The following is a 12,749-nucleotide window of genomic DNA, read 5'->3' as shown; positions in this document are numbered from 1 at the left end:
TCTGATTTCTGATTTCTGATTTCTGATTTCTGATTTCTGATTTCTGATTTCTGATTTCTGATTTCTGATTTCTGATTTCTGATTTCTGATTTCTGATTTCTGATTTCTGATTTCTGATTTCTGATTTCTGATTTCTGATTTCTGATTTCTGATTTCTGATTTCTGATTTCTGATTTCTGATTTCTGATTTCTGATTTCTGATTTCTGATTTCTGATTTCTGATTTCTGATTTCTGATTTCTGATTTCTGATTTCTGATTTCTGATTTCTGATTTCTGATTTCTGATTTCTGATTTCTGATTTCTGATTTCTGATTTCTGATTTCTGATTTCTGATTTCTGATTTCTGATTTCTGATTTCTGATTTCTGATTTCTGATTTCTGATTTCTGATTTCTGATTTCTGATTTCTGATTTCTGATTTCTGATTTCTGATTTCTGATTTCTGATTTCTGATTTCTGATTTCTGATTTCTGATTTCTGATTTCTGATTTCTGATTTCTGATTTCTGATTTCTGATTTCTGATTTCTGATTTCTGATTTCTGATTTCTGATTTCTGATTTCTGATTTCTGATTTCTGATTTCTGATTTCTGATTTCTGATTTCTGATTTCTGATTTCTGATTTCTGATTTCTGATTTCTGATTTCTGATTTCTGATTTCTGATTTCTGATTTCTGATTTCTGATTTCTGATTTCTGATTTCTGATTTCTGATTTCTGATTTCTGATTTCTGATTTCTGATTTCTGATTTCTGATTTCTGATTTCTGATTTCTGATTTCTGATTTCTGATTTCTGATTTCTGATTTCTGATTTCTGATTTCTGATTTCTGATTTCTGATTTCTGATTTCTGATTTCTGATTTCTGATTTCTGATTTCTGATTTCTGATTTCTGATTTCTGATTTCTGATTTCTGATTTCTGATTTCTGATTTCTGATTTCTGATTTCTGATTTCTGATTTCTGATTTCTGATTTCTGATTTCTGATTTCTGATTTCTGATTTCTGATTTCTGATTTCTGATTTCTGATTTCTGATTTCTGATTTCGATTTCTGATTTCTGATTTCTGATTTCTGATTTCTGATTTCGATTTCTGATTTCTGATTTCTGATTTCTGATTTCTGATTTCTGATTTCTGATTTCTGATTTCTGATTTCTGATTTCTGATTTCTGATTTCTGATTTCTGATTTCTGATTTCTGATTTCTGATTTCTGATTTCTGATTTCTGATTTCTGATTTCTGATTTCTGATTTCTGATTTCTGATTTCTGATTTCTGATTTCTGATTTCTGATTTCTGATTTCTGATTTCTGATTTCTGATTTCTGATTTCTGATTTCTGATTTCTGATTTCTGATTTCTGATTTCTGATTTCTGATTTCTGATTTCTGATTTCTGATTTCTGATTTCTGATTTCTGATTTCTGATTTCTGATTTCTGATTTCTGATTTCTGATTTCTGATTTCTGATTTCTGATTTCTGATTTCTGATTTCTGATTTCTGATTTCTGATTTCTGATTTCTGATTTCTGATTTCTGATTTCTGATTTCTGATTTCTGATTTCTGATTTCTGATTTCTGATTTCTGATTTCTGATTTCTGATTTCTGATTTCTGATTTCTGATTTCTGATTTCTGATTTCTGATTTCTGATTTCTGATTTCTGATTTCTGATTTCTGATTTCTGATTTCTGATTTCTGATTTCTGATTTCTGATTTCTGATTTCTGATTTCTGATTTCTGATTTCTGATTTCTGATTTCTGATTTCTGATTTCTGATTTCTGATTTCTGATTTCTGATTTCTGATTTCTGATTTCTGATTTCTGATTTCTGATTGCTGATTTCTGATTTATGATTTATGATTTCTGATTTCTGATTGCTGATTGCTGATTGCTGATTGCTGATTGCTGATTGCTGATTGCTGATTGCTGATTGCTGATTGCTGATTTCTTATTTCTTATTTCTCATTTCGGATTTCGGATTGCTGGTTTCTTATTTCTAATTTCTGATTTCTGATTTCTGATTTCTGATTTCGAATTTCGGATTGCGGATTTCGGATTTCGGATTGCGGATTTCTGATTTCTGATGTCTCTATTCTCATTTCGGATTTCGGATTGCTGATTTCTGATTTCCGATGTCCTATTTCTGATTTTTGATTTCTTATTTCTTATTTCTTATTTCTTATTTCTTATTTCTTATTTCTTATTTCTTATTTCTTATTTCTTATTTCTTATTTCTTATTTCTTATTTCTTATTTCTTATTTCTTATTTCTTATTTCTTATTTCTTATTTCTTATTTCTTATTTCTTATTTCTTATTTCTTATTTCTTATTTCTTATTTCTTATTTCTTATTTCTTATTTCTTATTTCTTATTTCTTATTTCTTATTTCTTATTTCTTATTTCTTATTTCTTATTTCTTATTTCTTATTTCTTATTTCTTATTTCTTATTTCTTATTTCTTATTTCTTATTTCTTATTTCTTATTTCTTATTTCTTATTTCTTATTTCTTATTTCTTATTTCTTATTTCTTATTTCTTATTTCTTATTTCTTATTTCTTATTTCTTATTTCTTATTTCTTATTTCTTATTTCTTATTTCTTATTTCTTATTTCTTATTTCTTATTTCTTATTTCTTATTTCTTATTTCTTATTTCTTATTTCTTATTTCTTATTTCTTATTTCTTATTTCTTATTTCTTATTTCTTATTTCTTATTTCTTATTTCTTATTTCTTATTTCTTATTTCTTATTTCTTATTTCTTATTTCTTATTTCTTATTTCTTATTTCTTATTTCTTATTTCTTATTTTTTATTTCTTTTTTTTTATTTCTTGTTCTTATTTCTTATTTCTTATTTCTTATTTCTATTTCTTATTTCTTATTTCTTATTTCTTATTTCTTATTTCTTATTTCTTATTTCTTATTTCTTATTTCTTATTTCTTATTTCTTATTTCTCATTTCTTATTTCTTATTTCTTATTTCTTATTTCTTATTTCTTATTTCTTATTTCTTATTTCTTATTTCTTATTTCTTGTTCTTATTTCTTATTACTTCTTTCTTATTTCTTATTTCTTATTTCTTATTTCTTATTTCTTATTTCTTATTCCTTCTTTCTTATTTCTCATTTCTTATTTCTTGTTTCTTGTTCTTTATTTCTTATTTCTTATTTCTTATTTCTTATTTCTTATTTCTTATTTCTTATTTCTTATTTCTTATTTCTTATTTCTTATTTCTTATTTCTTATTTCTTATTTCTTATTTCTTATTTCTTATTTCTTATTTCTTATTTCTTATTTCTTATTTCTTATTTCTTATTTCTTATTTCTTATTTCTTATTTCTTATTTCTTATTTCTTATTTCTTATTTCTTATTTCTTATTTCTTATTTCTTATTTCTTATTTCTTATTTCTTATTTCTTATTTCTTATTTCTTATTTCTTATTTCTTATTTCTTATTTCTTATTTCTTATTTCTTATTTCTTATTTCTTATTTCTTATTTCTTATTTCTTATTTCTTATTTCTTATTTCTTATTTCTTATTTCTTATTTCTTATTTCTTATTTCTTATTTCTTATTTCTTATTTCTTATTTCTTATTTCTTATTTCTTATTTCTTATTTCTTATTTCTTATTTCTTATTTCTTATTTCTTATTTCTTATTTCTTATTTCTTATTTCTTATTTCTTATTTCTTATTTCTTATTTATTTCTTATTTTTTTCTGCCTATAAGCAGTTTGATTAGAGGCTCGTCCCCATCGGTGGGGGCCGCCTATCCGAATCGGTTTTTTTTCAACTTGTATACAAGTGCGATAGTTTTGTTTTCATGGCTTGTTATGATTCGAAGAGGTTTTTGTCTCTCTTTTATCGTTGTTCGTTATCTATTGAGAGCGATTTCTGCAATCCCTGACCATGAGCTTGCCAAACTGCTCATCGATTTCAGTATCCAGAAGGTGCCATAAAGTGGAAGGATACGATGGGCAGGGCAGAAATACCGGACAGCAAATCTGCGAATATGGTTGGGCGTAACTGAGAATGGAGAGATCATGAGAGATATGAATAAATGGATTCCAATTATCATGCAATCATTTCGGTTCAAATGATATTTTCAAGTTACCCACTCAAACTTTCTTCTGTCCCTCTTGTCGCTCTTTACAGTGTTCAAGGAAGAAATCATCAGCACTATCACTATCACTATCGAGAGAACAAAGAATGAACGTTTGCCGAAGAAACTACAAAACCAAAGCAAACGCAGTTAAATAAATAATGGTTAGCAGTTGGCTCCGAGACTGATAGTTCACATTTCCTAAAACTACTTCCCGGAGTTGTTCCGAATAACATATTCTGTCTCAACATTCTGCAATCAAACGACCCAGTCAAATATGTACCCATGATGGTGTGCTGCTGGTGGTCGACCCAGTTGAAAAGTCGTTTTACATTCTTGTGCATACTCAGCCATACCCCTTTGGTAGACTGAAAAAAAACAGGAGAAATACCCGTGAGAATCCGACTTGTTCGTTCCCCTTACAGCACAATGAAAAATGCCAAAGAAAATGTACATTTTTCCGCATGTCATCAACTTGAGTGGTTGGGCTGCAGTCCAAGTTTTCTGCTGCACACATGAAACCATGCATATGAAGCAACTTACCGTCAACGTCGTTGTCGTCGTCGTCGGTTGCAGGAAAAATCGGCTGCTCCTACCTCTGTTGCTGCATTTTTTCTTAAGAAGCAACCAGAATAAATCCTATGGGCGTTTAAAACTACGTGTTTGTTGAAATGTTGGTACTGTTTCCATCCGACGGTAGAATAGACTTTCTGGCTGGAAATCTGTGAACTATGCCAATTTTCAATTTCCATCGGACACGTTTGCATCATCAAATCCGTGTGTGTGGGATATTCAAAAAGGGTTTTTTTGTTCGCCCTTGCTGTAATCCGGAGCAACCGATTCAAAGCGGAACGTGTCTCCATAAAGTTCCACGCCGATGCAATGCTGGCGGATATTAGCCAAATTTTTCTGTTACGAATCAGTGGTGGGATGCCAAAGGGGTGGAACCGATATGGTTCACCGGCAGATATATGGGCTTTTTTTATCAGTGATTTATAACGCATTTATACAAATTTATGTTACGTAATAAATATTTATACGGACGCGAATGCGAGACTGTGGACTCCGGGGTCTTCATTCATGTGTGGAAAGGGTATTTGGTGAAGGTTTGATGATTGAGTTAGTCGGTCGGGGATGTGTGATTAATGCTTGTTGACTTTTGGCTCAAGTGGTAACCACAGAGCGCTGTGCAATAAATGTGGAAGAATCCAATTTATCTTACTTACCGTTTACGTGCAAATAATAGATTATCACTTTGGGTGGATGCGTCGATATCTGGCACTCATAGACGCCTTCGTCGTTTTTGTTGGCCGAGGCTATTTTGAGCCTCCAGTTGTTCGGATACTGAAACTCGATCGTGTACCTCGAATCACCGGAATAGGTTTGCTTCCCCACTGTCAGCAGCTGTAGGTCCGTTTCGCCGTGTTTCCGTCGGACCCAAGACACCTGGAACGGAGGAATGAGTATTAGGCGTTTGTATCATTACGTTTTGGCTTCTAGTTTATCATGTCTCTTTCGATTTTCTTGAACTATGATCGGTTATCAGGGTATTCAGAGAGTTGAGTGAGTGTCTTTCTTAAAGTTGTGCTATTCAATTACTCCATGAATTCCAAACAATATTAACAATTTCTCTAGCGAGCACATTTGTTCGTATGAATGCAGAAATGTACAGCAAATGGTCAGATCAAACGAACTTCCAAGTAGCTATTAATTATGAAAAAACTTTGCCAATTTCCCATCTTTCTTAAAGTCCAGCAAATTACAACTCTAGAACTAGACACCGGTGCGTATCTGCGATAAGCTTCGGGGGATTTGTTCCGCTCGATGGGCGAAAATATTCACAATTGAGCCGGGCGGTGTGTCCCCACTGAAGGAAAACTTTTCTTGTAATCTCTTTCAATCTTCAAAGCGCTAGAGGAGACCAGGCAGAATCGGACGGGCAAGTCCGTAACCGGCGCACGCTATAGGACTTTTCTCCTGTCACTGAAAAGCGGGGTGGGGCCGCTTTGTTACGTCCATTCTACTCGCTCTCGTAAGGTTTTCCCACGCAGTTAATACTCACCGTTTTATCTTGCAGCAAACTTATCCTACAGCTTAGAAATAAATCATCACCGTTTTGCACTGTGATGTTGGTAACGTTGTCCGTTTCAAAGTGCGGGCCATACCTGTGTGGGCGGGAGAAGAAAATGGAAAATGTTTTTTAAAGATGGGTCAATTTCAACAGAACAAGATATGGCAAAGATCAACTCAAATGAATGTGAGAGATAGAAAGTTATCGAAGGTATCTGCTTTGTGGAACATGCATGGGAAATCATGCCGTTTCATTAGATAACGGCAGTGGAGTAAATGCTTCATAACAAATTTTAAAATTTACAAGCATTGAAGACAGAAATGTATTTTTTATATGAATAAAATAGGATCACCGTCTTCTTTCACATTTAACTCGGTCAACTGTCTTCTGCAGTGTCTCGTAGTCAAATCGCGCAAAATTCTTGTTTCAGAAATTAAATTCAACACTAGCAGACCCGACGAATTTCGTTTCGCCTAAAAATGATTTATTCTCTGATTAGTTCTCGAATTATGCAGAAAATTCATATTTCATTCGTATGAGAGCCCCCCTTTCCAGAAGAGGGAAGGATTTCGAACCACCACAGAAACATATCTTCCCTTCCAAATCCTCCACATGCCAGATTTGGTTCCATTTGATTGATTAGTTCTCGAGTTATGAAAAAATGAGTTTCATTTGTATGGGGCCCCCCTTTTTAAAGAAGGGAGGGGTCTCGAACAATCGTGAAAACCTTTCTCGGCTCCAAAAACCTCTACATACAAATTTTCACGCCGATCGGTTCAGTAGTTTCCAAGTTCATAAGGGTCAGACAGACAGAAACTCATTTCTATATTATAGATTATAGAAGAAGATTTGCACGAATCTTATGTTCCTAAGTCATTCACACTGTTTCACTGTGTTATGTTTTTCAAACGTGGATTATTTCATTGTCATTGTAGTTTTAACAATAGTGCGAGCCCTCGACAATACCCGAAACAAAAATATTAGAGAAAAACAATACATTGTATTGTAGCACTACCATTCGAAACCATGAATTTGCGATTGAATATATTGAAGACACAATCATAGAAATACATTAGAATGTATTGCTATCAATTGTTCACTGATTTGTAAATGAAGTTTTCGCAATAGAATACAGTGATCGTTCCCTAAATGGGGCACAACCTCACCCCAACTAGCGAATGCCGTTCGCTAATAGGGGCGTTTTAACAAGCGTCAATGTTGCTTACTTTTTGCATTGAACAAAGGACATTTTTACGCGCCAGAAAATATCGTTCCCGCCAAACAGGGAAACAAAACGTCAATTCGTTTTTGACATCATATACTGATGTTTAGCTGCTTTTTAATTGGGTTTCGCCCCAATTAACGAACCCCCAACTGAAATGCGCCCCAACTAAAAAAAAAAACAATTGGCGAACGTTTACTGTATACGGGAATCGTAACTATACTCGGATATAAAAGTATCATAACTATACACAGTTTGAGATTTTCCCATACACTTTTTTCGTCAAACAATAAATTGTATGGTGAATATATTGTAGATATCAAAATACCTCAAAAACAATTTTGTTGTTATTGCACAGCACTACAATATTTTATTTTTGAATTAGTAGAAAATAATGCATATTGCAGGAACTGGCGCTAGGAGTCAACTATTTTTATATTCTCAATGTGTGACTTAATTTTTTTTCCAAAGTGATTAAATGATTAAATTTTTGGTTTCTCAACGATTCAAAAACAGTTGTAAGTATGGTCACATTAGAGAAATATATAGACGTATTTTATCCACAGTACGGATACAATAAGAGCAACCATAAAAAAGATAATATATTCTGTTACATTACATGGTAAGCCAATTGTTTATTTTAATTTTTCCTGCTTCTAGGCAAAAAATCAAATTTAATTAAAAAAATCAAATCAAATTTTTATTACAGAAAGTTTCATGTTTTATTATGGGGCGTACATATTTCTATCTATAGTAAAGTAATTGAATTTTTAAATATGCAGGGCATTGAGGAACAGGTGCAACAGTTTGTTCACAATGGGAATGCTGAAAGGCAATCTATGCATCATACAGTTGGACTCTCGTGATGATATTCTGATCAACAATGGTTGAATCTATCATTGTTGAGCTTCGTTTTTATGTTTGATATCGAACACAGTACAACAGTACTTTCTTTGCATGATAGAAGTATAGGAATATTGGCTTCCACTCGAAGCCTAGGGCAGGCCTGTCCAACCCTTTCAAGCCACGGGCTAATTTTCAAAATTAGCACATGCTGGCGAGCCGGGAAATAATCGGCATATATTTTTTATTAAATTTTAAGAGTAATCTCGTACACAAGGAAGGGTCGTTTGGCCGTATACCGTTCGGCCGAATGCCATTTGGCCGGAAGTTGTTTGGCCGAATTTATTATTTGGTCGAACATACGATTAGGCCGAAAGTCATTTGACCGAAAGGGCCGAATAGGACATTAGGCCGAATAGGACATTTGGCCGAATAGGACATCTGGCCGAATAGAACATTTGGTCAAAAAGAACATTTGGCCGAATAGGACATTTGGTCGAAAAGGAAATTTGGCCGAAAAGGTCGTTTGACCGAATAGGTTATTTGGCCGAACAGATCATTTGACAGAACATGCCATTTGGTCGAGCAGGACATTTGGCCGAACAGGTTGAAAAGTGAGAAAGCGATATGAAAAGAGAGACGTCTGACTTCTCACACCTCATTTCTCACTTCTCACTGTAAAAAGTGAGAAGCGCGAGGTGAGTGGTCAGACGTCTCACTTCTCACTCCTCATTTCTCACTTCTCACTGTAAAAAGTAAGTAGTGCGAAGTGAGAAGTGAGACATCTCCCTACTCACTTCTTATTTCTCACTGCTCACTGCAAAAAGTGCGAAGTGAGTAGTGAAACGTCTCCCAAATGTCCTATTCGAGCAAATGTCCTTTCCGCCAAATTTCATATTTGGACCTATGTACACTCAGTGTTACAACCCCTCGGTCGGCGCATCTCACTACACCGGAGAGTAGAATTGCGATCAGCTGTGGTAATCGCATTCCATTGTGATGAACTTCTACACTATAGGACACGATCTGTGACTAGTCGGTTAACGGACAATAGAGGCAAACAAATTAGAGGTGGTTACATGCGGATATTTCAAGATCGAACTACTGATTAGCTACCTACGTAGATCTAATAATAATTATTGTGCCGGTATGAATTTGATGAGAAGATGAAGTGAATTATTCTATGTTTCTATATTATGCTATATTTCTACCTTAGGTTGCTTAACTATATAAAGTGCAACACTGACTTGTTTTGGCTACAATCTCATGCGCGGCAGATGTACAAATTAGATAGGTAAAATAGGTGAGACTAGTGACATATATGCTTAATGCAATGCGCTCAATGATATCTCTAAACAGGACGTAATCTGTTGGTGAAAACGATTATGTAGTTCATGCGTTAAGCTAAATCCGAAATAGGAAACGGTAAATCTGAAAAATTATTAAAAACGAAACAGATTAAGTAGAAACATTACCCAATTACAGAAGCCATACGTCATCTTAACTACATAGAAACAGAAAAGTTGAACTAAAAGAGAAACACTAAACGTAAGATACTATTATATATTTAAAATTACGTTTTTGCTGAACTCATTTGATGTACTACATTACAGGAAATTTTTAATACATCCACTGTATTCAAAAATTCGGAACTTTCTTCTTTTCTGACTGACATCCACCAACAAATTAAAAATTTCGTTTATACGCGAGTCAGGCCGAAGGATTACAGCGGAAATGTCGGTTCCATCCCATGAATCCGGACCCTCCGGACAAGCCCCGAGAATATCATGCTCCACGCCTACGGGGCAATGCAAAGTCTGCAATTTCTCCGACCAAGCGCGTTTATGGCAATGCACTACATGCCGAAACTGCTACCATCCAGTGTGTATCGGTATACAATCCGACCGAGAGAATCCATTGTTCATCTGCCTTCAATGCAAACCACCCGTGGTGGGACATATGCAGACCAATACTGTCGCCCATACAGCTCCTGTAAGTACGGCTCCGCTCGAGTACGTGAACATGTCGTGGTCACAAATATCCCCGATCACCACAGCCTCGTCAGTACCCTCGTATATACCGTCAAATATAATCGGATACCCTCGTGTAATGCCTAGACTTCCAATCGTTCCATCATTTGCATGCGTAACAACAAGCCACGCGACTCAGAATACATTTCCGTGTCTATCAAATCTTGCACAAGCGTTACCGGTATATCAAACCTCCTCGCTTCCTTCGGTAAGTCAACCAGCGCTCATCCCATCATCATCGCAGAATCCTGTACTGGCTAACAATTCGTTGGCTATCGAGTATAGGTCAGCCCCAGTCACGCTGCCTGTGAGCAACTTCCAAGGACCGTCGATTGAAACCCAACCACCAGCTACCGGTAGAGAACAAATCCAATTATCTTCGATGCTGCCGCCGAATGATCAGCGCCACAAGTCAACAGTTGAAGTAGACGTCAGAAGTCAGTGTTCTAAGGCTTCAAGTTCTAAGGCATCGTCAAGACAAAAACAAAAGAAACTAGAGTTGGAAATGCTAGACGAGGAAAGAAAGTTACAACAGAAGGAAGAAGCAAATAAACGTGAATACCTTCGAAGGCGATACGAACTTTTGCAAGAAATAGCTAGTGAAACATCGTCAACATCCGGACTTAGTGTAGAGGAAGAAGGAGCCCACGAGAAGGTCAACTCGTGGTTGCAAATTGACATGCCAAATACCAATAACACTCGAACTTTGGCTAGTGGATCACAAGTACAACAGCTCTGCCCGTTGAGACGTGCTCCGGCTGTGCCAACCCCAGGAGCGAACTTCTCAGTGTATGGTGTTACTGGTACCCAACAATCGGGATATAGACAGCACCCTGTACAAGACAGCTGTCGAGTCGCCCCGAGAAACATAAGGTTTGCAAATATCACTACACCACACTTCGATCCAGTGCAACGGTCTACCCCAAAGGTAATATCGACACAGTTCGATAGCAGCCACAATCTGTCAAGCAACCAAGTAGCGGCTCGCCAGGCAGTTTCACGAGAGTTGCCTGTCTTCAGCGGCTCACCGGAGGATTGGCCCTTATTCTATTCCATGTTTATATCGACTACAGATATGTGTGGATACACACAGGAAGAGAATTTGATGCGTCTTCAGAAATGCCTTAGAGGGAAAGCTCATGATGCCATAAAATGCAGGTTAATGCATCCTGCTAACGTTCCCGGAATCATCAGTACACTTAAAATGCTGTATGGTAATCCTGAGGTGATAATACACAGCCTGATATCAAAAATCAATGCCGCTCCAGCTCCTAAAGCGGATAAGCTCGATACAATAATCGAATTTGCACTTACAGTTCAAAACTTATGCGCAACCATCGAAGCTTGCGAGCTTGTAGAGTACTCTTACAATGTTGCACTGTTAAGGGAGCTGGTCGATAAACTTCCCCCATCGCTCAAATTGGATTGGGCGAAACATCGACGTCTTCAATCAACAGTCAATCTTTCTACGTTTGCGGATTGGCTATATGATCTTGCCGAAACTCTGTGCCCAATAGCATCACTGAATAACTCGCGTGCGGGAAAAGCTGGAGCCTTTCTTAACGCACACTGTGAGGAACCTGACAACTTACCAACGTCAGAGTGTAACTCCAATGCATCGTTAAAGACATGCGTAGCGTGTAAGGGTAGCTGTGGCAGCCTCGAAAAGTGCCAGCGATTCCAAGAGATCGGGTACAACTCTAAGTGGTCAATTATAAAGGAAGCTGGAATCTGTAGAAAGTGCCTGAAAAAACACAACGGATTCTGCAAACTAAAGCAGACATGTGGAAAAAATGGATGTCCCTTCAAACACCATCCACTGCTCCACAACAATCAACGTGACGCTGAGGCATCATCCGGAAATCATGCACCTAAAGCAAATAGTGAAGTTCTGAGCACAACATCACCAAGCGAACGCGACTGTAATGCTCATCATAGCTCTATCGGGAAGACACTTTTCCGCGTTGTCCCGGTCCTATTATATGGCCGCGATAAAATTGTTAAAACGTACGCCTTCCTGGACGATGGATCTTCGTGGACTCTGATGGACTCAGAACTTGCATCAGAGCTAAATCTCAAGGGCAAGTCTTCACCAATATGCCTAAGATGGACGGGGAACAAACATCGATATGAGGAAAACTCAAAATTAGTAGATGTGAAGATATCTGGGACTGGAAATAATTGCAAGCTGTACCCTTTACGAGAAGTCCATACAATTCCGAATCTCGGCCTTTTCCGTCAATCGCTTTGTATGGATGATCTATCCCGCCAATATCATCACCTACAAGGAATACAAGCCGAATCCTACAAAGACATTCAACCACGGCTCCTTATCGGGGTGAACAACGCAAATTTGGGACATCCCCGAAAGGGAAGAGAAGGTGGGATGTATGAACCACTAGCCACGAAAACGCGTCTTGGGTGGATCATTCACGGTGGATCAGACGGTGGCGAATTCTCCGGATATCACGGTTTAAATGTCTGTG

The 12,749-nt window shown here is 36.3% G+C and overlaps 1 protein-coding gene across 1 annotated transcript in view; it reads right to left on the bottom strand.

The window, feature by feature from the left end:
• Positions 1–12,749, bottom strand: part of LOC134226335 (uncharacterized) — a 619,477-nt gene that overhangs the window by 161,868 nt on the left and 444,860 nt on the right. The window contains exons 4-5 of the mRNA XM_062707054.1: positions 6,160–6,262; positions 5,324–5,543 (exon numbers count right to left, since the gene is read on the bottom strand). Coding sequence (XP_062563038.1) covers positions 5,324–5,543; positions 6,160–6,262 — 323 coding nt within the window. The remainder of the gene's footprint in view (positions 1–5,323; positions 5,544–6,159; positions 6,263–12,749) is intronic.

The sequence above is a fragment of the Armigeres subalbatus genome, chromosome 3 (assembly GCF_024139115.2).
Source record: "Armigeres subalbatus isolate Guangzhou_Male chromosome 3, GZ_Asu_2, whole genome shotgun sequence".
NCBI lineage: Eukaryota > Metazoa > Arthropoda > Insecta > Diptera > Culicidae > Armigeres > Armigeres subalbatus.
The sequence above is the reverse complement of the archived record's forward strand: the minus strand, read 5'-3'. Positions and strand labels throughout refer to the sequence as shown.